General features: G+C 31.4%; 1 protein-coding gene across 1 annotated transcript; it reads left to right on the top strand.

The window, feature by feature from the left end:
* Window positions 1-44: 44 nt before the first annotated feature.
* Window positions 45-26,331, top strand: LOC139481414 (1,4-alpha-glucan-branching enzyme-like). Its single transcript, XM_071264737.1, has 15 exons — window positions 45-309; window positions 1,692-1,861; window positions 2,961-3,076; window positions 6,107-6,229; window positions 7,018-7,162; window positions 7,754-7,844; window positions 16,938-17,147; window positions 17,378-17,493; window positions 17,913-18,040; window positions 19,172-19,270; window positions 19,737-20,019; window positions 20,462-20,646; window positions 21,709-21,842; window positions 22,556-22,673; window positions 23,652-26,331. Exons 1-15 carry the CDS (start codon window positions 212-214, stop codon window positions 23,697-23,699), a joined length of 2,064 nt encoding a protein of 687 aa, XP_071120838.1. The 5' UTR covers window positions 45-211; the 3' UTR covers window positions 23,700-26,331.
* The last annotated feature ends 1,247 nt before the right edge of the window (window positions 26,332-27,578 follow it).

The raw sequence follows: 27,578 nt of genomic DNA, 5'->3' as shown, positions 1-27,578 counted from the left end.
ATTATCCCCAATTCTTATCCATTTCCTGTGTTGTTTTAGACATTAGTTGCTTAATAATCACAGTCGTATGAACGCTTAGAATGAAATTAGATTACATTAAACGCTAAATAAACAAGGATCACATCATGATCGACCTTGACAAAATGCAGTGGTAACAGCAGACGTAAACTAGTCTTTGAGGGTCAAAATAGTTCAGGGACACTAACACACGATGGACGGTTCTCTATCTAAAGTCGATGTACCAGAAATACAACATCTTTTAGATTTAGATCCATATCTAAGATTGCACGAAGGAGAAATAAGAAGAAGGTAAGTTATGCATGTTTTCAACTTCTACGCAGACAAAAAAAACACGTTAAAAATTATAAATTCCATGATGCAGATATACTGAAGGCGTTAGATTTTTATGGCATGTCAGCAATCTTGTGATTGCCAGTTTCCTAATTCGTACATTTTTAATTGTTTCCCAAGTTGTCATTCTCCCTTTACTCTATTCTAATACTAAAAAAAAACATTACAGGCATTTCACCTCAAATTATATATCTGATAAAACTAAAAGTACACTTGTAACTTGGTGACCAGTTCAACGTTCTGCAAATCAGTTCTCGAAATCTTCTAATTCTGTAACAGTAACTGAATTCATTATACATGTATGAACCATTAGGGAATTTTGCAACTGCAGAATTTGGTTTAATTTTTGTATTGATAAATGAATGAGAAAATGATTTTGGAACATTTGTCATCGGTTTTCATCAACCTGTAGATAGATTTTAATTTTACCAGGCAGAATTTAGAAATTTGTCTATAGTTCTGTCTGAAATTGTTCCCAGCAAATACCAAAACCAAATAAATCTTGAATTAGTTAATGGTTCAGTTAATGAATTTGTTAACTGTTACTGAATTCATTTACGTTACCGAATTTGAAGATTTCCAGAACTGAAATGCATTAATTTAATTTTATCAAATTATGATTTATGTGATTTTTTTTTTCACCACTGGTACTAGTGTTTTTATGGTTTTACATGTAGCTAAGATTTTAGGATAGAATAGTCACTTTTGCATGAGATAAACAACTTTTTTGTCAGTTTGTGGGTATCTTCTTTTGAAAACGGGAGTAGATTCATCTATATAGGTAGGATTGTCAACTTCCCAGTAGAACCACATACATGTATAACTAAATCAGCTATTGTTTTCTTTTACTTTATCATCATTTTATTGGTAACTAGTTTAACCATGAATAAAAATATAGCAATAATGATTTACAACATATATGTAAGTCTAATTCAAAAGATTAAATGAATGTACATGTACACATGTAAAATGTAGCTGTCATTCATTAACTTATTTTCACCAAGATACAAATGTATAAAAAAACAATAAAAAGAAGCAACAGATACTTCATGTGTACTTAACAGATAAATGAGCCAGACAAAGACTAGACTATAATGCATATAAATAGATTCACGTGTTCATATGGTAACAGTGTTCATTATGGTAACAAATGATCATTAAATTTCAAGAAAGATTTTCACATTGGGTGACATACTTGAGGGTCATATGACAATGCCGTTTTCCAGATTTGTATGAAATCTATATATCTCCTGTGAAGTAACTCTAAAACAATCTGGGGCATGTGGGGAGAACACTGATTAGTTGTTTGTTATTTATCTTCAATGAATTTATTTTAATAGATATGGATGTTTCCAAGATGTTATTAGACATATTGATAGTACAGAAGGTGGCATAGAGAAGTTTAGTCGAGGATATGAATCATTTGGTCTACACAGAACGCCAGACAATGGGATATGTATGAAGGAATGGGCACCGGGAGCAGAAGGATTATATCTTAGGGGAGAATTCAGTATGACATTTAGTGTAACTAATTTTTTTAAGGACCTTGTTCATTATGAAAATGTTTTATTGTTTTTTTTTTTATACTTGTATCTTTTAAAGTAGCGACTACTAAAAGTAAGGTCATATATTATATTTCAACATGTTCAAGGAAACAAAATTTTGTTAATTTGTAGAATTTCAAAACAATTACAAACATTGACAAATCAATTCTAAATTCCCCCGAATGAATGAAAAACATGAAGAAAAAAAAAGTTTAAAAAACATTTTTTTTACAATTTTCAACATGTTCAATTTCAGCAAAATTGACTTCATTGTGTCAAAATTTTTCCCAGAACTGCTACATGTTGTATGTTGCAATCCCCTGTCAGTCCGTGTAACACTTATCAAATCAAAGTTTTAAAAAGTCAAAATTTTGACTGGCCGTATTATGGTATACAAATGTCCGGTGTCCATCCGTCTGTCTGTCCGGCGTAAACATGTCGCACCGTAACTTGAGAACGACTTATCTAAATTTGATGAAACTTAATATAGTTGTTTTTTATGATGATCAAATGATCTGTATACTTTTTGGTGAATATAAGATTTAAACTTTTTGAGTTACGACACTTTGTAACTATAACAGGGGTGTGGTTTTTTTTTCACATGTCGCACCGTATCTCAAAACGATTTGTGATTATTGCTTAAAACTTTACACACTTCTTAGTTATATTAATCTTAATATCTGTATACTTTTTGGTGATGATTCAAAATTTCATTTTTGAGTTATTGAGTATTTTGTAAAAAAGGGGGAGGGTTTTTGTACATGTCGCGCCGTATCTCAAAAATGATTTATGATTTTTACTTAAAACTTTACACACTTCTTTGTTATATTAATCTAAAGATCTGTATACTTTTTGGTGATGATTCAAAATTTCATTTTTGAGTTATTGTGTATTTTGTAAAAAAGGGGAGGGTTTTTTTACAGGTCGTGCCGTATCTCAAAAACGATTTATGATTATTGCTTAAAACTTTACACACTTCTTTATTATATTAATCTAAAGATCTGTATACTTTTTGGTGATGACTAAATTGCCTGTAGGTCAATGTTTCATATTGTTATATTTCAGACAACTGGAATCAAACACAGTATCCATTTACAAGACTGGAATTTGGCAAATGGGAAATAAAAATCCCTCCAAATCAAGATGGTTCATGTCCTATTCCTCATAACAGTAAAGTTAAGGTAAATTTTCCTATAGTAGATTTCTGTTTTTCCTAGTGAAATGATCATGATTTTGATCGGGATAAGTGTTTGCCAGAAAGTATTTATGAAACTGTATCAAGATGAAACACATTATCTGTAGTAGAAAAGTAAAGAAAATCATCTTTATCCTGTCCGTTTAACTCCATTTGGTGTATAATTATTTTGACAAGGTTAAACCTTGTATTCAAAGAATTATGCTGACTAATTAGAGTTGTAAATCAATTTAATGATCACTTTTACTACAAAATCAATATTATTGAATGCTCTACTTGTGAAAAAAAAGCATTTATTTTAATAATATGCAGGAAATTGTGACTGCCGAAGATTTGCTGAACTGTTTTTATACGACCGCAAAATTTGAAAAAATTTTCGTCGTATATTGCTATCACGTTGGCGTCGTCCTCTTTGGTGTCCGAATACTTTTAGTTTTCGCACTCTAACTTTAGTAAAAGTGAATGGAAATCTATGAAATTTTAACACAAGGTTTATGACCACAAAAGGAAGGTTGGTATTGATTTTGGGAGTTTTGGTCCCAATATTTTAGGAATTAGGGGCCAAAAAGGGCCCAAATAAGCATTATTCTTGGTTTTCGCTCAATAACATTAGTTTAAATAAATAGAAATCAATGAAATTTAAACACAATGTTAATGACTACAAAAGGAAGGTTGGTATTGATTTTGGGAGTTTAGGTCCCAACAGTTTAGGAATTAGGGGCCAAAAAGGGACCAAAATAAGCATTTTTCTTGGTTTTCGCACCATAACGTTAGTATAAGTAAATAGAAATCTATGAAATTTAAACACAAGGTTTATGACCATAAAAGAAAGGTTGGGTTTGATTTTGGGAGTTTTGGTCCCAACATAATAAGGGGCCCAAAGGGTCCAAAATTAAACTTAGTTTGATTTTGACAAAAAATGAATCAGTTAGGTTCTTTGATATGCTGAATCTAAAAATGTACTTAGATTCTTGATTATTGGCCCAGTTTTCAAGTTGGTCCAAATCGGGGTCCAAAATTAAACTTTGTTTGATTTCATCAAAAATTGAATAAATGGGGTTCTTTGATATACCAAATCTAACTGTGTATGTAGATTCTTCATTTTTGGTCCTGTTTTCAAATTGGTCTACACTAAAGTCCAAAGGGTCCAAAATTAAACTTAGTCTGATTTTAACAAAAATTGAAATCTTGAAGTTCTTTGATATGCTGAATCCAAAAATGTACTTAGATTTTTTATTATGGGCCCAGTTTTCAAGTTGGTCCAAATCAGGATCTAAAATTATTATATTAAGAATTGTGTAATAGCAAGTCTTTTCAATTGCACAGTATTGCGCAATGGCAAGAAATATCTAATTGCACAATATTGTGAAATAGCAAATTTTTTTTTTAATTAGAGTTATCTTTCTTTGTCCAGAATAGTAAGCAAGAAATATCTAATTGCAAAATATTGTGCAATAGCAAGATTTTTTTTTAATTGGAGTTATCTTTTTTTGTCCAGAATCAACTTAAATCTTTGTTATATACAATATACAATGTATATTCACTTTTTACTACCAACTGATAAATTAAAATAATCTTTACCATTCAGCGATAACAAGCAGTTTTTTTACATCTTAATATTTTATGATGTATTTAAATGAGTAGTTATTGTTGCAAACTCCATTAGAGATTTTAATTGAGATTAGTTTTGGAATAAGGGAAAGGGGGATGTGATTAAAAAAATTGGGTTCAATTTTTCTCATTTGAAATTTCATAAATAAAAAAGAAAATTTCTTCAAACATTTTTTTGAGAGGATTAATATTCAACAGCATAGTGAATTGCTCTAAGAGAAACAAAAATTTTAAGTTCATTAGAACACATTCATTCTGTGTCAGAAACCTATGCTGTGTCAACTATTTAATCACAATCCAAATTTAGAGCTGAATCCAGCTTGAATGTTGTGTCCATACTTGCCCCAACCGTTCAGGGTTCAACCTCTGCGGTCATATAAAGCTACGCCCTGCGAAGCATCTGGTTTAGATTTATTATACCCCGCTGTAGCGGAGGGGCATTAAGTTTTATCCTTGTCCATTCATATGTCCCATGTTGGTATCCTTTATCTAACTTTAGGTTGCCTCAACCAAATGTTATTAAACTTTTACACAATTAATGCTTATTACCACAAAACACTGATCATGTTTGAATTTTGGTGGCCTCACTACAACCATTCTATAGTTATGCTCCTTAACAAATGGAAAAATCACAGAATTTTTCTTTTCTGTTCTCTAACTTAAGTTAGTCTCAACCAAAAGATTTGAAAGTAATACACAATACTTATTACCACAAAACAGATATATACACACGCATGGTTGGTGAGGGCCTTATGTCACTTTAAGTACAAATTCAGGTTCAAGTAATGTCACTTAAACCGTTCTTCAGTTTTGTCTCTTTTATAACTTTATATGATTGGAAGCAGGGGCATCAGTTGTTCCCCATTTATTTGAGAGACAATTAGTCTTCAAAAATAAATGATCAAAATCACAATCATGTCATGTTGTGGTAGTCTAATTTATACCCTTCAGTTTCTTATTGATAAGCAAACTGTGACAATTTTTGTCAGAATTTTTTATTTATAATTATTTAAAAGTTGCTTAGTAGGTATCTTTAGTGATAATGTATTTTAATATCCATCCAAAACAGCAATTTAATTGTCACTAAAATGTCATAGTCAAATGAGAAATGCTTGACTTAAGGAATTTGTTTTATATTTAAATCTATTTGAAATAATACAGTACTATAGTTTATGTGTGCATGTACATGTAAACTCATTTAACTTGATTTATGATGCATTAAAAAAGTCTGATTTCAAAGGAGATTTGTTCCTAACAGTGCATCAATGATAAACCATGGTGCTGAATAGTTAAGTCCGTCAGCACTGCAAAAAACAAAGCAAATCAATAAACACACACACACACACACAAATCAAAATGGACTTTTGGAGAGTTTAAGGTTAATTATAATTCATTACATTTTCAGTTAGTCGTAAAAACCAAATCAGGTGAATTAGTAGACAGAATATGTCCATGGTCAAAAGTAGTAAAGAGACCAAAAGATGTGCCTATTTTTGAACAAATTAACTGGGATCCTCCAAAGGAGAAGGTCAGTAAAGAATTTTGACTAATAACAGGAGAATGCATTTCACATGTACAGCTCTGAAATATAAATAATTAAATATGAAAAACTGGTGGTCATGAGAATATATAAATATTGAACAGAAAAATCACATTGTATCAGAAAGACAAATTGTAATACAAAATTTACATTACAATAGCACTGTGTTTAAACTGCTATGGGTAACTTAACCAAGATGGTGTGTTCATTCTTACATTCAATAGGTAATCACTTTGTAATAGAAAAAAATACATAACTGTTTAAGAAAATCACATTATAATAGAAAAATTACATAACAGAAAATAACATTGTAATAGAAAAATTACATAACAGAAAATAACATTGTAATAGAAAAATTACATTTACACAGAAATCACATTGTAACAGAAAAATTACATAAAAAATAACATTTAATAGAAATAACATTAATATTGTAATAGAAAAATAATATTCAAATAGAAAATTACATGGTAATAGAAAAATTACATCAAAAACAGAAAATCACAATGTAGTTAAATAGTGTTTTAGAACTTATGATTAATGTCACTGTATAGTAATATAAAAGTTGATTAACATTTAAAAAAAAATAAGTAGTTTAATAGTTTAGATGATTCACAAATTCTATGCTCTTCCATTATGAGTGTTTTTTTTTCAGCCAGGAATATTTTCTAACATTGAACAGAAAAGCTTACAAAATAACAGTTTCATTCAGATGGTATTACTAATATAAATCATTCTTCGCCAGATTGCAGCAACATTTTAAATATATTTTGTAGCTATATCAGTTTAAACACAGACGGCCAGATAAACCAGCCTCATTACGTATCTATGAATCTCATGTTGGGATAAGTTCACACGAAGGAAAAGTTAATAGCTATAAAGAATTTACAAGGGATCTGCTACCTCGAATACATGATTTAGGTAATACATTTCTTTGCCTGCAATCATTATAATCAGTCTTTACAATTAACGTTGGCAGCCAAAAGCATGAAAATTCTATATTGATTCATTTGCCCTGCAGAACATTAGAATTTGAATTATTGTTCCTATCACCATTGTGAGTAAACTAGTTTTTTGCATGTTGTCAATGGTGTTTAAATTTTATTCTTCTGACTATGCCTGTTGTATTAGTTGATGGTCTCGGCTGTAAAAGCTGTTGAGCATTGAAATGAAAATAAGTCGGAATTTTTGTGATGTTTTTTTATTTTTAAATTGGATGGGATAGGTGTTGCAAAAATGAAACTTGCATATTATGAATATTGATTGCATTAGTTGTATGCAGCACTTCCAGAAATCATAGTTATTAAACTCACATTTTGTCCTTTGTTCATGGTCACATTAGCAATAATGATTGCGCACAAAAATTCTGAATTTGCAATAATAAAATTATTTAAGGTTATATTTGTAAGAGACAGCAATTTAAGAAAAAGATAAAGAAATGATCTCAAATGACACATTGAATAAAAATGAATAGCAATGTTAATATTAAAGATTTTTCTATTTTCATTTCAGGTTATAATTCAATACAGTTAATGGCCATTATGGAACATGCATATTATGCTAGTTTTGGTTACCAAGTTACAAGCTTTTTTGCTGCCTCTAGGTAATTATGTTTACAATGAAGCAGACTTAAGTTGATATTTGGGTATAGATTTTTGTGCGGAGGGACCAAATTCTGTATTATTAGTTGAAATAATAATTTATAACCTCATTTTTCTATTAAACCTGTTAAAGTACCAGATAGTTTCTGTCTTAAGTCATTTTCACTGAATGAAGTGGAAGTTACAGCTTCTAGACAACAGGAGCATTATGTTTTACTCTTGTCTGTCAATACATCCTAATTTTGGTTTCTGTTATACAACTTTATTTTGGCTCAACTAAATCGTATGAAATTTATACACAATGCTTATAATGCTTATTACCACCAAACACAGATCAAGTGTAAATTTTGGAGGTGTCACTTTCACCGTTCTTGAGTTGTGTGCCTTTATTTATGGAAAAATTGCTGAATTTGTCATGAGGCCAATTAAAATTAATTGCTAGATTTTTATCCCCGCCCGCCCCTCTGAAATCATCCCGCCCCGATTTTTTTTATTTAACAAAAATACGATTTCCAGATTTTGGTCATGTCCGTTACCAGGAACCATCGATAATTTCGTTTCATTCGAAACTTCCTGTTTCAAATTTCTTTTTTGTATTTCTTCGCCGGAGTAATCCCATCGAAAATGATTAAGTCGAAATATTCTGCTGCTCTATGATGACAACATCATCTACCGAGAATAGAGATTGATAACGAAAAGGGCATGAAATATTCGAGTTACGAGTAAAACGCCTTGTCCTTGAATGCAAATTGCGGTAGTCACCTGTAGTCACAAGTGAATCGCAAATCATGTTTTTTTCTTTTATTTATACAATGACTTTGTGTCAGGAAATTTGGACTGTGAATGATATCCAAAGCACAAGAATCGTAGAACAAATTGGTACAAAAAAACATGACTGGATTAAAGAAATTGACACAAGCACAAACTTGTTTGAATTATGACCGTATATATATATTGGAATTTTTTTTTCGACAAACACACATTTTAATTATAACAAGCCCTTCTATTCACCCATGGCTTTTGTTTTTGTTGACAAACAGCAAACACCCTCTGTTACTATCCCTACCAACAATTTAGTCATCAAGCCACAACTAATTTTTTGGTTAAGTTCATGTTTTACATCATAATTTCTTTCAACACATTTTATTCTGTACTCGTAATACTTGTGTTGCATACAAATGTACCAAAACATTTAATTGATTTTATGATGACTACAAACCATTGCTTAGAAAGCAAAATAAATGTGGTGTAGGTATACTAGTAGTCTAACTGAAGACTGAAGAGAGCATTTCTCTTCTTTTTAGCTCACCTGGCCCACAGGGCCAAGTGAGCTTTTCTCATCACTTGGCGTCCGGTGTCCGTCGTCGTCTGTCGTTAGCTTTTACAAAAATCTTCTCCTCTGAAACTACTGGGCCAATTTTTACCAAACTTGGCCACAATCATTATTAGGGTATCTAGTTTGAAAATTGTTTCCAGTGACCCGGATAACCAACCAAGATGGCCACCATGGCTAAAAATAGAACATAGGGGTAAAATGCAGTTTTTTGCTTATAACTCAAAAACCAAAGCATTTAGAGCAAATCTGACATGGGGTTAAATTGTTAATCAGGTCAAGATCTATCTGCCCTGAAATTTTCAGATGAATCGGACAACCCGTTGATAGGTTGCTGCCCCTGAATTGGTAATTTTAAGGAAATTTTGCTGTTTTTGGTTATTATCTTGAATATTATCATAGATAGAGATAAACTGTAAACAGTAAAAATGTTCAGTAAAGTATGATCTACAAATAAGTCAACAGGACCAAAATGGTCTGTTGACCCCTTAAGGAGTTATTGCCCTTTATAGTCAATTTTGACCAATTTTTTCGTAAATTTTTGTAATCTTTTACAAAAATCTTCTCCTCTGAAACTCCTGGGCCAAATTTAACCAAACTTGGCCACAATCATTATTGGAGTATCTAGTTTAAAAATTGTGTCCCGTGACCTGGCCAACCAACCAAGATGGCCACCATGGCTAAAAATAGAACATAGGGGTGAAATGTAGATTTTGGCTTATAACTATGAAACGGCAGCCTTTAGAGCAAATCTGACTTGGTGTAAAATTGTTTATCAGGTCAAGATGTATCTGCCCTGAAATTTTCAGATCAATCTGACAACCTGTTGTTGGGTTGCTGCCCCTGAATTGGTAATTTTAAGGAAATTTTGCTGTTTTTGGTTATTATCTTGAATATTATTATAGATAGAGATAAACTGTAAACATCAATAATGTTAAGCAAAGTAAGATTTACAAATAAGTCAACATGACCAGTGATCTGGAAGGTTTTTTTCACTATGGGCCCAGGGCCCTTCAAAAATAAATTCAATGGGCCATTTTAAAAAATAATGGGCCATGTTGTCAAATGAGTGGGCCATTTGAATTGACCTCTGTAAAAAAATAAAAAGTATCATTATTTTTTGCCAAAGAGGTGTTGTTACTTACCTTTATGATTTTAAATAATATCATATGGATATTGTTCCTGTGATTCTGTAATTTCAATGAATATACAATAACTTCTTGCAAAACGGACAATATTAAAGATAACCTTTATTTACAATGTTTAAACTGGTACTGTTGCCTTGACTTGTTCATGTTTATGTTGGGTTTTTTTAACAATAAATTTGGGTCTTCGTCGATACCATACTTATTCCAGACGTTCCGTATTAGAAGACATTTCAGACACTTCCTCTGCACTTCTTGTATTATTATACCCCCGCTTTAAAAAAGGGGGGGTATACTGTTTTACCTCTGTCTGTCAGTCCGTCCGTCCGTCCATCAGTCCGTCCGTCAGTCAGTCCGTCCCATGAAACTTTCGTCACATTTTTCTCAGGAACTACACATCCACCCTTTCTGTAATTTGGTATCAACATTTATATATGTCAGCCATACCGTGTGATGCGTTTTCAGATTCATCACTTGACAACTTCCTGTTTACCGAACACTTGTCTGATTTTACACATGATAGCCAAGTTGAAAATTTTCATCACATTTTTCTCAGGAACTACAATACAAGGATTTCTGAAATTTGGTTTCAGGATTTATATAAGTCAGCTATACCGTGTGATGCGTTTTCAGATTCATCACTCGACAACTTCCTGTTTACCGAACACTTGTATGATTTTACACATGATAGCCAAGTTGAAAATTTTCGTCACATTTTTCTCAGGAACTACAGTACAAGGATTTCTGAAATTTGGTTTCAGGATTTATATAAGTCAGGTATACCGTGTGATGCGTTTTCAGATTCATCACTCGACAACTTCCTGTTTACCGAACACTTGTATGATTTTACACATGATAACCAAGTTAAAAATTTTCGTCACATTTTTCTCAGGAACTACAATACAAGGATTTCTGAAATTTGGTTTCAGGATTTTTATAAGTCAGCTATACCGTGTGATGCGTTTTCAGATTCATCACTTGACAATTTCCTGTTTACCGAACACTTCCATATTTTTACACTATTAATATTATCCACTTGCGGCGGGGGTATCATCAGTGAGCAGTAGCTCGCAGTTTCACTTGTTATTATTACTTTATCACGATGACAAGAATAACAGTAGAGAGTACCATTAATTGATAGAACAAAACAATAATTCGCTGAAGTCATGTTTACAAAATGTCAAAACGAGCCAAAGACCAAAAAATGGCAAGGACAGTCAAGCGCCTTTTATGGAGACAAAAAACTATATTCATAAAAAGGCTTCGGGGGTTTTCAATCGAAATAATAGCGAGCTAAACTAAATTAAAAGATTATCATTAGAGTTAAATCTCGTCTGTCAAAGCCAAATTTCACAAATTTAAAGTTCTTTATAAAAAATTATATCATGAATGATGGTTAATTACGTTTTTTGGGTTATCAGTTAAACCGCATGGTTCTATTATTACCATAGGAATACACCCGAGACGTTAAACTTCATGGTTCTATTACCATAGGAAAACAACCGAGACGTCCCAAAAATGTATATAGGTGCTCCTATGATTGGAGGAACATTATACAGTTGTGTACACACACATGGCGGCACGCAAACGATCGGAAATCCATTTGACGATATCTAAACGTTTCGAAACAATGTGAAAAATATCGTGCGCCACGTGGGCGCTTACATTTGTCACTCTATGCGCCATTTCTGGTCAATATGCGCTATAGGCGCAGGGCGCACGACCTCCCCGATCACTGCATGACGGAAATGGTCAATTGACCCCTAAGGAGTTATTGTCCTTTATACATGTAGTAAATTTTTAACAATTTTCATAAAATTTTCATATTTTAACTAACATTTTCCACTGAAACTACTGGGCCAAGTTCATTATAGATAGAGATAATTGTAAGTAGCAAGAATGTTCAGTAAAGTAAGGTGTACAAACACATCACCATCACCAAAACACAATTTTGTCATGAATCCATCTGCTTCCTTTGTTTAATATTCACATAGACCAAGGTGAGCTACACAGGCTCTTTAGAGCCTCTAGTTGATGTCTACTATAAATAGGTTTCTAAGCGGCAATTGCATATATAACAGTTGTTGCCAATCAGGGATTTTTATTTAAGAGTTTGAAAAATAGTGTAGGATTCCTTATACAGCATGTATATACATTATACAAGCTTGTTTCCCACTAGCATATACCCCGCGGTATGAAATACTCATGACGAGGGTTTCATATGAAATAAAATTTAAAAAATAAAATCCTCCCACCCGCCCCATTTTTTTTCAAAAATTTGGATGAAAATCTACTAATTAATTTTAGTTGGCCTGATCATATATTTACAAATTGGGGCACCTGTGTCCCATGGGCACATTCTTGTTTATTGTTTCATAACCACTTTTAATGCTCCATTTATGGGCATTATGTTTTTTGTTCTGTGCGTCCTTTTGTTTGTCCGTCTGTCCTGCTTCAGGTTAAAGTAATTGGTCAATGTAGTTTTTAAAGGCAGTGCTTTAAGGCCTGACTTTCAAGTCATGAGGTTAATCTTTTCATACGCAATCTATGCAGGGGGTCTTTTGGCCAGGAATAGATTCGGAAATGTTCGAATTTCTCCTCTTCTTTTTATGGTATGATATGGTTTTTGTTTCTTTCATTTATATTGGGAACTAAAGAAACGATCAGTGTGTATTGTTCGTTTTATAGAACTTGTTATTAATGTGTATTTTGCATTATAAGCAGTCAACCTGACTACAAACTATCATTATTTGTATTCCGTGTGGAAAGAGGTCGGGTCAATTTCGAGTGTTATCTGACATCTAAAGATTTTTTAATTAGTTCAGACGTTGATATAACAATGAAAAGTCGACTGAACATGATTAATATTGCATCTTCTATAATTCAAAGCGGAATTCGGTTTATAAACGAGAAACCGTAAAGCGTTTTCAATTTCGGTATTAGTTATGTATGTTGTCTACGTATTATCCTGGTTCCCGGTACTACGTTCCGGTTATTAGCTATTTGATATATCTGATGTGTAACATTACGATCAGGTACCAGCCAATCTACGTGTGTATGTGTACATGATTTCCCGCCAAAATGACCGACTTACAGCTATGGAAAAATAGTCCATAAACGTTCCGTATAATGATATGCAAATTCATAATTAATCGTAACTTTTTTTTATCTTTGTATAATAAATATAACAAAATGGATTCCACAAAATTGAAAATAGCATTATTTTACGAGGATTTCTAATATTTTTTTCACTTCCGGGCGCAGTAATACGTATGTTTTGAAGAAGGTCGAAGAAATTGACAAAGTGAATTGAGAAGGAAACGGATAGATATACGTCCTTGCTATCAGGTAAAACAATTTAAATGTACAGAAAAAACACATTTACTTCACACAAATAGTACAGGCTTAAGCATTGTATTGTCTTATACACGACTGTAGTCTAGTGTTTAAACGACGGCGGTGACCTACAAGGTACAGGTCATACTGGGTCAAGTCTAAATATGTAAACATATCCACGTGCTATTAGGTAGAAAGCATCGTAATGCAATATCTACAATTTTTTCCTCCTTTATACATCGTTTAACCAGATATATTTCTCTTTCAAATACACTTAAACACGGGTTGTATGTACGTATCTTTTCTAGTGTTTTCTTGTCCTTATTAAAGTTCATTTGTTGATGTTTTGAACGACTGAACACAGGAGTGAATGAATGCAACAATTATATATACTGAAGACTTGGGCTGAACAATGATAGTGTAGTATATCATACTGATAATTATTCTAGCAGTAATTATGTTAATTTAGGATGTAATGACAGGAATTCATGAGCTATGCCTCAGGCTTTCTGAAAAAATATCAATGACAATGTAAACAGGAACAAAACATTGACACGAATGATGCTCTCTTCTATTTTATAGTTATTTAGGTATGTGTGTTGCACAAGTTTCAAAAAAACTTAAGTTATAAAACTTTTTTCAGGGCACAAACCCACTTTAAAGAGACTTGTCTACTGCCATACCCATCCTATTTTCATGCACCATTTGCAAGCAAGAGACTGAATGGTTTGCAAAATTAAAAATCAGGACGGTGTCCAATTAAACCAAAAGAACTAAACTGGATGAATATTGTAGGAGAAATCTAGAGGAAAGTTTTGATTTGTGAAATTGGTTTTCCTGAAAAGTCATTCATCCTAGCCTGCAGAAAGGAACTATAACTGTCCACCACCAACTGACGAGCTAATGTTGAGCTTCACATATGGAATTACTCAAATACCATCAATGTCTATGTTTTCAGCACAGATTTCACAAGTTATGACACACTGACAGCTGTGCTTTTTTTTTATACCTGTTAAAGAGTTATATACTAAATTTTATTTTTTTATCAATAAATATATCTTGTGTCATTTAAGAACTTGTATTTTGCCAAAAGATGCATACTAGTGAATGAAAGTGGTGCAGTTCATTTTGCTTTGGTATATAGAATTGAATTACAATTGTTCATGTTATTGGAATGCATATAAAAATAAGGAGATGTGGTACAATGTATATACATGATATTTAGTGAGTTTATTAAGCAAAAGTGAATAAGAAATAGGTATAAGCAGTTACAGGTACTACTGTACAATCTCAAACAATGAGAAAAACTCATACCGTAAAGAGAATTTCATACTTACAAGTAAGTTTTGTTTTTGCGTTGAATAATTTTCTTCTATTGTTTTAATTGCAAATATGGGAAGTGGTTAAAATGCTGATGAGACAGCTGTTATGGCCACAGAGCCTTAATTGAAAACTTCTTTTTCATTCATACCGGTAGATTTTGCCTGGAGTTAGAAACATATCTGCCAACTTTTCAAAATGCACATGGGGGTTTTACGTGAAAGATGGTTCATATAGTCATACAAAACCTTCAAGGGGGCCTTCAAATGGAAGCAGGACAAGTCGCCCCACTGGCTAATCGCCCACTTTTAAAAAAAAACGCCACAAACTGATTTATCAAATCGCCCCACATGTGAAATTGGTTAAATCATGTTAAATATTACTCCTGCCAACCCGCCCTACTTATAAAAAATTAAAAAACGGTAATATTTAGATTAATATATATATATATATAATTAAAAATAAAAACTCGCACCACTTTAATGAAAACTAATCTACACAGAAAACAAACAAACCGAAAATTTATTTAATTACTATTATTGATATACTGAAATTATAATTCTAAAAAAAAAATGTATTGTTGAAGAATAACTAAGTTTTGAAGCTTAGTTATTTGCATAACAATTGAAAAGAAACCTGTTAATTGTATCATAATGCAATATAAGGAATTTAACTTATATTCAACGGGATAACATCTTTTTCCATAAGTGGGGAGAGTTGGCATTACTAAATTCATCCTGGTTAATAATATATTTATCTAGATTTCACCGATTTCCATTAGGTTGGACCAGTTAGCAGGAGTAATATTAACGGAATTTAACTTATATACAACGGGATAACATCTTTTTACATGAGTGGGGCGAGTTGGCATTAGTAAATTCTTCCTGGTTAATAATATATTTATCTAGATATTATCGTTTTCTATTAGGTGGGGCAAGTTGGCAGGAGTAATATTAAGGGATATAACACATTTCACAAGTGGGGCGATTTGGTTATCCAGGTTGGGGCAGTTTTTTTTTTAAGTGGGGCGAGTTAGTGAAAAAGTGGGGCTATTTGCTAATGGGGCGATTTGTCATGGATTCCCTTCAAATATATTCTAATGTGGTTTTTGGCTTCTTCGTGCATAAACAAGCTCATTGCCATTGTTGAATTAATTGTTTTCTTTAAAATAGTCGACAAAATTGCTCTTACAAAATTTCCATTTGGGAGCCTCGAGCTCGATGGGGAAAATACTCTGCAAATACTGACAGTTGGCAGGTATGGTCATCAAAAAAGTTGATGTGTTACTACGTACATTTACCATTATGTTACTTGATGTTCTTGCTATACACACAGTACAGAGACTAGTCAATCTTTGTGAACTATTTTTTATGGGAGTCATAGAATATGCATATACAATCAATAATTAAAAATAGTCTATTTATATTGAAAAGGAAAAGTTCTTATATGTCTAAAGAAGAGGGACGAAAGACACCAAAGGGACAGTCAAACTCATAAATTTAAAGCAAACTGACAAGGCCATGGCTAAAAATGCATTTCATGGCGAGGCACAGAAAATATACTGTAAACAGTAGACTATAGATATAGGTGAACTAGGTACAAAAGAACTCTAAATCTTAAATTCTACAAACCACCTCTGTTCTATGGAAGATAATGATATAACTGGACTAGAAATACACACAACCTGTAATTAACTGCCTTTACAGCGCTTTCACGCTTTGATTGATAAAGTTGAAGTCCAATCAATTTGAAACTTAGTACACATGTTCTCTATGATATGATCTTTCTAATTTTAATGCCAAATTAGAGTTTTGACCCCCAATTTCATGGTTCACTGAACATATGATAGGAGTGTGAATTGGGAATATTTGTACAATGGACACATTCTTGTTATACAATACATGCTCTTGTTAAACATACAGTATGTTAGAAAATTATTTAATATTTTTATTTTATTTTAGTCGATATGGAACGCCAGAAGAATTAAAAGAATTAATAGATACAGCCCACTCCCTAGGTATTGTAGTATTATTAGATGTTGTACACAGTCATGCCTCAAAGAATGTTGCAGATGGATTGAACGAGTTTGACGGAACCCAATCCTGCTACTTCCATGATGGTGGACGAGGCACACACGATTTATGGGATTCACGTCTTTTCAATTATACTGAGTAAGTATTGGAATTTATACTTGAAAACAGAGGTTAAACCTAATATAGTCCTTTTATATCAGTTGTGATTTTTATCCCCATTTAATTAAAAAAAAAAAATTGTGCATTGACATTCAGTTGCTTCATTATTATTCATGTTTGTATATTTTGTCAGTTTGCTCAATAAGATATATGCATATTGATTGTTTCACTAAAAAATTGCTGAAATTGTAATTTTTGTATTTTTTTAGACATGAAGTTTTACGCTTTCTTTTGTCCAACTTGCGATGGTGGGTAGAAGAATACCAGTTTGATGGATTTAGATTTGATGGGACGACATCTATGTTGTATCATACTCATGGCATGGGTAAGTTGTAAATCTATCACATGATACATTTAAGATCATGTGATCTTATATAACATAATTATACAATGTCGAACATTTCTACATTTATAGGAAGTAAAATAGAATATGCGAATAAGACAGTCAGAAATTATATCACTTAGAATGAACATAAGCTGACTATAAAGTATAGGTTTTTCTCGTTGTTGAAGGCTGTATCGTTTCCTCTTTAAATAACTACATCCCCTTCAATTGAAGATTGGGGGATAGCTATCTCATTGACAATCATATTGCATCTCCTTTTTTTTGTGACAATCATGTATTTAAGGATTTAAGGAAACTCTATATATATAATTTTAGGCTACATGTTCAGTTAATAAGTTTGAAGTGTTCTTTAGATATGATTCAAAGGTGCATTTTTTAAATTTTTTTATTTACCACAGGTCATGGGTTCAGTGGCGACTACAATGAATACTTTGGCTTGAACACAGACACAGATGCACTGGTCTACCTAATGGTGTCAAACTATATGTTACATCAGCTGTACCCAAATATGATAACGGTAGCAGAGGTATGTATATATAAAAAAGAAGATTACCAATGAGACAACTCTCCACAAGAGACCAAATGACACAGAAATAAACAACTATAGGTCATTGTACGGCCTTCAACAATGAGCAAAGCTCATACTGAATAGTCAGCTATAGAAAGCCCCGAAATGACAAATGAAAACAATCAAACGAGTAAACTAACAAAGTAATTGATGTAAAAAAAAAATGAAAGAAAAACAAATATGAACAAATGAGACATCTCCACTATTTTTTATTATGATTTGAAATGGGTCTTTGGTTTTTGTGTTGTTGGCTTCCTACCTCAATGCTGTAGACTCCACATCATCTGTTCAAATTATTAAGCCTTAAAATTTGGCTCAATATAATCCTAAACTAAACATTAAAGTCTTCCTTAGTTGTTGTCTCTTTGACACTAACTTAGTTTCCATTCTTAATTCTGTTCTCTTGCTGGTGTGATTTATGAATTTCCATGCTGTTTGTAAGAAAATCAGAACAGGGTTGATTTACATTTTTATACTCAAACTATGATAGTAGAGGGGCATTATGTTTATTAGTCTAAGTGTCCGTTCATCTATTCTTCCGCCGGTCCTGATTTAGGCTAATGATTTTGGTGATTGTATTTTTCGATGATGTTGAAATCCAATCAACTTTAAAATTAGTACACATTTTTCCTATGATATGATCTTTCTAATTTACCAAATTATAATTTTGACCCCAATTTCACTGTCCACTGAACAAAGAAGATAATAATGCGAGTGGGGCATCTGTGAACTATAGACACATTCTTGTTTATAATATTTCCATGCTTTTAGCATAAAATGATATCTTATTCACACATTCATACTTAAAGTGATTACACAACAAAGTCTTTCATTCTCCATTCAGTTTATTTTTAGAAGTAAGTGAAAATGACCATAACATTTATATTTTATTTAGGTTATATATTATTGTTTGTTTTTTTTAAATCTCAATATTTTTTGATTAATATGAATAGCTAAAGTTATTATATTTATATAAAATAAATTCGATAAATACAAAAGAAATCTTTTATAATGGGAATTTGAGTAAATGTTACATTGTCTACATAATACAACTTCTAAAATAAATTTAAAATATATTTGACTTTATAGGAAGTTTCTGGTATGCCAGCCTTATGTAGACCTGTTGAAGAGGGAGGAGGAGGATTCGACTATAGATTAGCCATGGCTATTCCTGATATGTGGATAAAGGTTTGTGTTTGATCTAAGTTTGAATTTCTGAGGTAGTTTACATGATATTGTTGCATTGCTTTATTGGAAGATCCTTTTTTTAGTTGATTAGTCCTTGTCCATTTAAGTAGAGCAAGGATTAAGAATAATTTTATCTAAGAAGCAAACTTTAAAGTATTTTAAAAGTAGTAAGGGCTGTTCCATAATAGAAAAAACCAACACATTGGACCTAGGGAAGGCGCGTCCAAATCTAAACTATGGGTGAGCGCTCATCATCTTTTGTTTTTGCATAGGGGAAATGTAAGTGAAATTTTTATTTGCCTTTATATATGGTTATCTTCTGTGGGTACCATGCATGTTTTAATGGAACAGCCCTAAGTTGTTGTATAGAATATAGAATAGAATTGAAAAAAAAACAACACAGCTATAGAATGATATTGAACAAACATACTTTTGGTACTTAAATTCTACTTTTTATATTTTTCAGTATTTAAAAGAGTTTAGTGATGATGACTGGGATCTAGAAAAACTGGTTCATACGTTGATTAATAGACGGTATAGTGAAAAGTGCATTGCTTATGCTGAGAGCCACGATCAAGCCTTGGTTGGTGATAAAAGCTTGGCATTCTGGTTAATGGACAAAGAAATGTACACATCTATGTCAGTGTTATCTCCCCCTAATCTGGTGATAGACAGAGGATTAGCGCTACATAAAATGATACGTCTAATAACAATGGGTTTAGGTGGAGAGGGATATTTAACGTTCATGGGTAAGAACTGTTTACTCTAAAATATTCAGACGAAATGTTTTTTAAGCTGATAATTATATATATATATCAAATAAATAATGTATTGTACATAGAATACCACCAATTTCTCTCATAGTCATGAAAAATTTCAAAATTGACCTTTTAATTATAATTTAAATATTCTGTCCATATAAATAGTGATGTTAAATTCTGTAAGCTATGTTGTGGTAGTTCCTTACTTTATGAGAAAAGGCTTTACAACGCTTCGTATGTGACATGCTGCAACAGTAAAAAATATTCTATCATGTCCCCTGGTTCTCCTATTTTTCAAAATTTAATGGATTGTTTGTAGGAATGCTAATTCAAAAAGCCAAATGTTTTCTTTTTGAGAAATTCACACAACACTATTGAATTTATACTTTAGAGAAAACTTATTTTACCATTATAAATGTTTATTTTATAGGAAATGAATTTGGACATCCAGAATGGTTGGATTTTCCTAGGATAGGAAATGATGAGAGTTACCATTATTGCAGACGTCAATATCATTTAGCAAACGATCCAAACTTGAAATATAAATACTTGAATCAATTTGACAAAGCAATGATGCACCTAGAGAAAAAATATAATTTCCTGAGTCATGGCCAGGTAACGATCTATATTTAGTTTAATACATATATTTCTCACTGTGTTGTGTCTATCATTGTTTTTTATTTAAATTTTTTTATGATACTCATATTGAAAGAAGAAAGCTGAATAGATTATTAAAAAAAAATTTGGGATCGTATAATGGTATGATGTCGTCGTCTGCGTCGTCCGAAGACACAATGTTTCCAGACAATAACTTTACTGTAAGTGAATAGATCTTAATAAAATTATTTTAGAAGGTTCAAAACTACAAAAGGAATGTTGGGATTAATTTTGGGGATGAATGTCCAAACCTTTTAGGAATTAGGGGCCCAAAACAGCATTTTTCTAGTTTCAGGATAATAACTTGTGTATAAGTATTTCAATTGCTCAGAAATTGTACCACAATGTTTAAAACCGCAAGTAGATGGTTGAGATTCATTTAAAGGGGTTATGGGGCCAACAGTTGAGAAATTAAGGGCCAGTTTCCAGACAATAACTTGTGTTTAAGTGTATGGATCTCTCTGAAATTGTACTACAAGGTTCCAAACTACAAATGAAAGGCTAAGATAGAGTTTTGGGGTTATTGCTTCAAGGTGGGTTAATTGCCCAAAACATTTAGAAATAAGGGGCCAAAAAAGGGCAAAGAAGAAGTAGCTACTTGATTATGGTATAAATTATGCCCCATTTATGGGCATTATGTTTTCTGTTCTGTGCATCCTTTCGTTCGTCAGTTATTCTATTCGTCTGTACATCACGGTTCAGGTTAAAGTTTTTGGTCGAGGTAGTTTTTGATGAAGTTGAAGTCCAATCAACCTGAAACTTAGTAAACATGTTCCCTATGATATGATCTTTCTAATTTTAATGCCAGATTAGAGATTTTATCCCATTTTCACGGTCCACTGAACATAGAAAATGATAGTGTGGATGGGGCATCCATGTACTTGGGACACATTCTTGTGTTTCTTTTAAATCACAAGTCATGCTTAGTCAGAGCAAAACAACTTATATTTAAAAGATGAATATATAAACATTGTTTGTCAAACATACCTGATGTTGTATTTGTCTTAATTTTCTTTTTAGAATTATATTAGCAGAAAACATCAGGGTGATAAACTTGTGGTATTTGAAAGAGCTGACAAATTAGTGTTTGTATTTAACTTCCATCCAAATAACAGTTATACAGATTATAAAATAGGAGTCAACATTCCTGGAAAGTATCCTTTAATACAGTGAAAACTCTGAAATAAAATATAATATTACATATGTTTTATAAGACATTGTATTGCAATATCAAAGTAGACCAGACACAAACATGACGTTGTCAGTTTATTTTTGATCTATGAGTTTGACTCTCCCTCTGGTATCTTTCGTTCCTCTTTTACATGGATATCATTTTATAGAAATCTTGCTATTATATTTTCAAAAATCATTTTGAATCATAGAATGCATCTCCAGATTCCTTGTATAGTTTGGCTGTAATTTTAGTCTTTTTTCTAGATCAATCAACTCTTCAACATTTGTAATAAATTTTTAGTTTTCAAATATTTAGGCCTTGAGGTTCACTAAGAAGACAACTGTTGTCAAAATCAAGATCTCCTGTAGTTAAATTGGTACAGTCATTTCTTTGGCAAGGAACACAACACTTTTTAAAATGGATAATGTTGAACAATGCTAATATGAATAAAATGATTTAAATATATAAAGGAATGAATATTTATTCTATGACAAAAATAAAAAATACAGTACAATAGTTTGCTCAGATTTGTTACAAATACTGATATTTTTACAAAAAAATGTCTTCCTTGAAATTGTGGTACAGTAACTTTCAACAGTGAAATCTTCCATAAAATAAAAATTGAACATTAACTTTGTTAGAGTTTTCAAAATAATAAATGTGAATTCTGTTTGTTTCTTTAACAATGATAAGATATAAATTAGTACTAGATTCTGATGCTGAAGAATTTGGTGGACACAAAAGATTGAATCATGATACAGATTTCTTTACAGCTAATGATCCCTGGGACAATAGGAGATGTAGCTTAATGGTAGAGTATTATCATTCATTTTGTAAAATTTACTTTTATTTATGTATAAAAAAAAAAGAAAAGAAGATGTGGTATAATTGCCAAAGAGACAACTCTTCACAAGAGACCAAATGATACAGATATAAACAGCTATAGGTCACCTCACTCTTTTCCTTTTATAGGGGTTAATAGTAAAAACATAAAATAAGGAAACCTTTGAAGATGTCAAAATGTATAATGTTGTGAAAACAGAACAAATTGATACCAAAAATTAAATTGTCACTTTTATGGTAATTGAAGAGGCATAAAAAGTTATCAAGGGTACCAGGATTATAATTAAGTATGCCAGACACGCATTTTGTCTACATAAGACTCATCAGTGACGCTCATATCAAAATAGTTATAAAGCCAAACAAATACAAAGTTGAAGAACATTGAGGATCCAAAATTCCAAAAAGTTGTGCCAAATACGGCTAAGGTAATCTATGCTGGGATAAGAAAATCCTTAGTTTTTCGAAAAATTCAAAGTTTTGTAAACAGGAAATTTATAAAAATGACCACATAACTGATATTCATGTCAACACCGAAGTGCTGACTACTGGGCAGGTGATACCCACAAAAATGGTTTGAAAAGATATTTTATGTAGGTTGACAAGACTTGCCAAAATGATTTTATAAAATTCAAGTTTCATACCCTATATGGTTAGATTTCTATTCGTTGTTTATATTCCTAATAGTTTATATTGGACCAAAAAATGCCCCTATCTTCCCCCTGACAGACTTGGTAAGCCAAGGTTTATGAGGAACTACTTTTCTGTGCTTATAAAAAAAAACAAAAAAAACCCACTATTTTAATGTTTATAACCTTCTAATGTACATGTGTTGTTTTGGTTGTTCCCTGATGACTTGTTATTTTTCCAGTTTCACAAAGTCTTCATAGTGTCTTACTTTTTTTTGTATACATCATTATCTTAATCAAAATAATAACTGTATTTGCAGGTGTACATTCCTTGTCGGACAGCATTTGTGTTGGCCAAAGTGGACTGAGAAAATTCTGGTGCTCAACTGCAACCTTCCATAAAATATCCAAATATCAAAGTGTTATCCTTGTTTTGCTAGTCAAAACGGCTACTCACCAAATAGGCTATATGTTTTGTGCATTATAATCATGATATATGTTACTTTTTGTATTGAGTTACATGTATAAAAAAAATAACCTGTGATCTGTCAGCATTTTGAAGTATTTATAATTCTAAGTCACATTTGTTTTATATTCAAATTGTTGCTGATCTAAGCTCATTTTTTAAAGCTTGGCTGTGAAAATCATGTTATTAAATCTGAGGTTGGTAATTCAACTGTGTATAGGATTTAGTTATAAACACTTTGTTAAGCTTTTTGCATAATCATTATAACAAGAGTGCCATATATTTTCATGTATATCTTCTTGTGTCTTTTATACTCCTTTATACAAAATCAAAAGAATTTGGGGTCATTATTTTTTATTCATATATGATTTTTTTAGGTTTACATTTGAAACAAAAGTATTTTAGATAAAAATAATTCTTACCAAAATTGACCATGTTATTGCTAAAAAAAAATGAAAGGACAACGTTATTGCTAAAAAAAAATGAAAGGACAAAATTAATTATTAAAAGTTTATATATCCAAGGAACATACTACTAATTAATGTTAGACAATCTTATTACTCTACTATTTAACATGGTGTGGATACCAATATAATCATGTATGTTTGTTGGAAATTTGCTTTTGAGTTTACATATTTATCCATAATAATCTTTAATGCCATAATAACTCATTTTCATTTAGAAATGAGATGTTGATCAGGAAAATATATTTATTTTATAACTACTGGTATGTTCTAATTCTATTCAATGCATAACCAGAATAATGCATTTTAAGATTATTTTTCTTTTCATGCAATATATGTTGATTCTTTATATCCCTTATTTTAAAAATACACTGTACATGAGAGAAACTAGATCATAACAACATAACTTGTTATAAGATGGGTGTTGCCCAATGTACCGGTATGCAAGTTCTATGCAGGCAGAATAGCATTGCTGTATATGATCTAACAGAATGAATAAGATTATTGTTTTTGAAACTGCACATTTATCTAGATAATATACATTGTTAAAATGTGTTTTCTTGATATAACTTTTACATCAATTAACAATAACAGTGAAGCTTCCTATTTTTTTTAAAGTTTTTCTACTTTAATCATGTTAACAGGCTTCTTGAACAACAATTTAGATATTTTGTTGATTATTGAAAATCAATGCACACATCTATTGATTTAAGAAACATCCACAAATAGTATAGCTTTAAGGGGCATTACACATTTATTTATATAATGCAAAACTCTTTAGAATTTGTTCCACATTTTAGTGTCATTGTTCTATATTAAATTGATATCCATCTGTTGATCATTTATCTCTTTAAAAAAGTATTGTTTAATACTAATAGACATGAATAGACAAAGATATTAAAAAAAATACATCTTATCTACCTCATTAAATAGCTTATTTAGATTAATCGTAATATCTTAATTTCAAGAACAAATTGCAACCAATACAACTGTCTTCAACAAGTTAGATTACAATTGGTTAACACATTAAAAGTTTTGGTTGTAGCAATTATGTCTGACAAGAAATTGTGTTCACATACTTGGATGTATCTTGACATATATGAATACACTATCTATCACCTTTTACTGAATTGCATCTTTGATACATTATTATCATAGCACGTAGATAGAAAGCATTGATCATGAAATGAAAAATGTTATTTTTAGTATAAATTGTTTTTCACTCTCATTTTGTATCATATTCTGTTGTTATATTTCATGTAATGAAAGTATGTTGTTGTTGTGTTTGATGGAAAGGTTTTATATGCTGTTGATACATGTTAAATGTCTTAAGTTCAATTTTGTCACAATTTGGATTTGGAAATGATTTTCATATTTTATACCACCAAACCTTGTTTAAAAAGAATTCTGTGCAATTTTCGTGATATTGTTATTTGAAAAACAAGTTCAATTATTGAAGAAATCAAATTAAAATTAGAATAAACTAGCCTATTTTTGAATGTTATATGGAATGAATTGTTTTGCATGATTTGTTACCAGCAGATTTAAGTGCCACACTGGATCTCTTGTAAATATTTTTGTTAGTCAAAAAATGAATCTATTTCAAAATTTTATTACAAATGTCTAATTTGGCTTAAATTTTGGATCTTTTGAAAACATTGTTGATATTTTTGTTCAAAAAGTTTTTCAGATAAACCTCTGAAATTTAGAAAAACAGAATAAAAAAAAATTATTATTTTTTTTCGATAGCTTATATATATTAATAAGTCAATGAAAACTTATACTTTAATTATACATAGTGAAACACTTGAGATCCATAGAATTGTGATGCCTTTCACAATGTCAGTAATAGACAATGACTGTTATCAGTCCTTCACATAATACCAGAGAAATTAGCTGTGATCTTTCTGCAAAAAGTCTTCCAGATTAGTTATGCTTGTTAGTCATTGTTTGAAGTGTTTTATAAAAACCTTGTTACACCGTACATGTAGTTGTAGTACATGTGCTAATGCTATTATTGTGACTATTGTACTTGTTACATACTAAATATTGAATAAAATATCCTAAAAATAGTCCTTTGTTTGAAGTTGTAATGTCTGACATGTAAACATGTATCTATAGACGGGCATCTGGAAAATTTGAAAAATAAAAATAAAAAATTTAATCTGGGTAATTTTTCTCCTGAAAAATAGAAATCTGTAATTCTAAACCATTTACTTGCCATGACTCAGAATAATTTAAGAAAAGCTTATTATGTTGTATAGACTCTTTTTTATTGCTATTTTTAAGCCCGTGTGTTACCTTCTATTTGCCTTTAGGTGTTTTTATACGACCGCAAAAATTTTAATTTTTTGGTCGTATATTGCTATCACGTTGGCGTCTTCGTCGTCGTCGTCGTCCGAATACTTTTAGTTTTCGCACTCTAACTTTAGTAAAAGTGAATAGAAATCAATGAAATTTTAACACAAGGTTTATGACCACAAAAGGAAGGTTGGGATTGATTTTGGGAGTTTTGGTCCCAACATTTTAAGAATTAGGGGCCAAAAATGGCCCAAATAAGCATTTTCTTGGTTTTCGCACTATAACTTTAGTTTAAGTGAATAGAAATCTATGAAATTTTGACACAAGGTTTATGACCACAAAAGGAAGGTTGGGATTGATTTTGGGAGTTTTCACAACAGTTTATGAATTAGGGGCCAAAAAGGGGCCCAAATAAGCCTTATTTTTGGTTTTTACACCATAACTTTAGTATAAGTTAATAGAAATCTATGAAATTTAAACACAAGGTTTATGACCATAAAAGAAAGGTTGGGTTTGATTTTGGGAGTTTTGGTCCTAACAGTTTAGGAATAAGGGGCCCAAAGGGTCCAAAATTGAACTTTGTGTGATTTCATCAAAAATTGAATAATTGGGGTTCTATGATATGCCGAATCTAACTATGTATGTAGATTCTTAATTTATGGTCCTGTTTTCAAATTGGTCTACATTAAGGTCCAAAGGGTCCAAAATTAAACTTTAGTTTGATTTTAACAAAAATTGAATCCTTGGGGTTCTTTGATATGCTGAATTTAAAAATGTACTTAGATTTTTAATTATTGGCCTAGTTTTCAAGTTGTCCCAAATGCGGGTCCAAAATTAAACTTTGTTTGATTTCATCAAAAATTGAATAAATGGGTTCTTTGATATGCCAAAAATCTTGACATTTGTTTTGTGTAAAAAAAAAACATGTAATGTCAAAAATTTGATCACAATCCAAATTCAGAGCTGTATCACGCTTGAATGTTTTGTCCATACTTGCCCCAACTGTTCAGGGTTCG

The sequence above is a fragment of the Mytilus edulis genome, chromosome 7 (assembly GCF_963676685.1).
Source record: "Mytilus edulis chromosome 7, xbMytEdul2.2, whole genome shotgun sequence".
Lineage (NCBI taxonomy): Eukaryota > Metazoa > Mollusca > Bivalvia > Mytilida > Mytilidae > Mytilus > Mytilus edulis.
The sequence above is the reverse complement of the archived record's forward strand: the minus strand, read 5'-3'. Positions and strand labels throughout refer to the sequence as shown.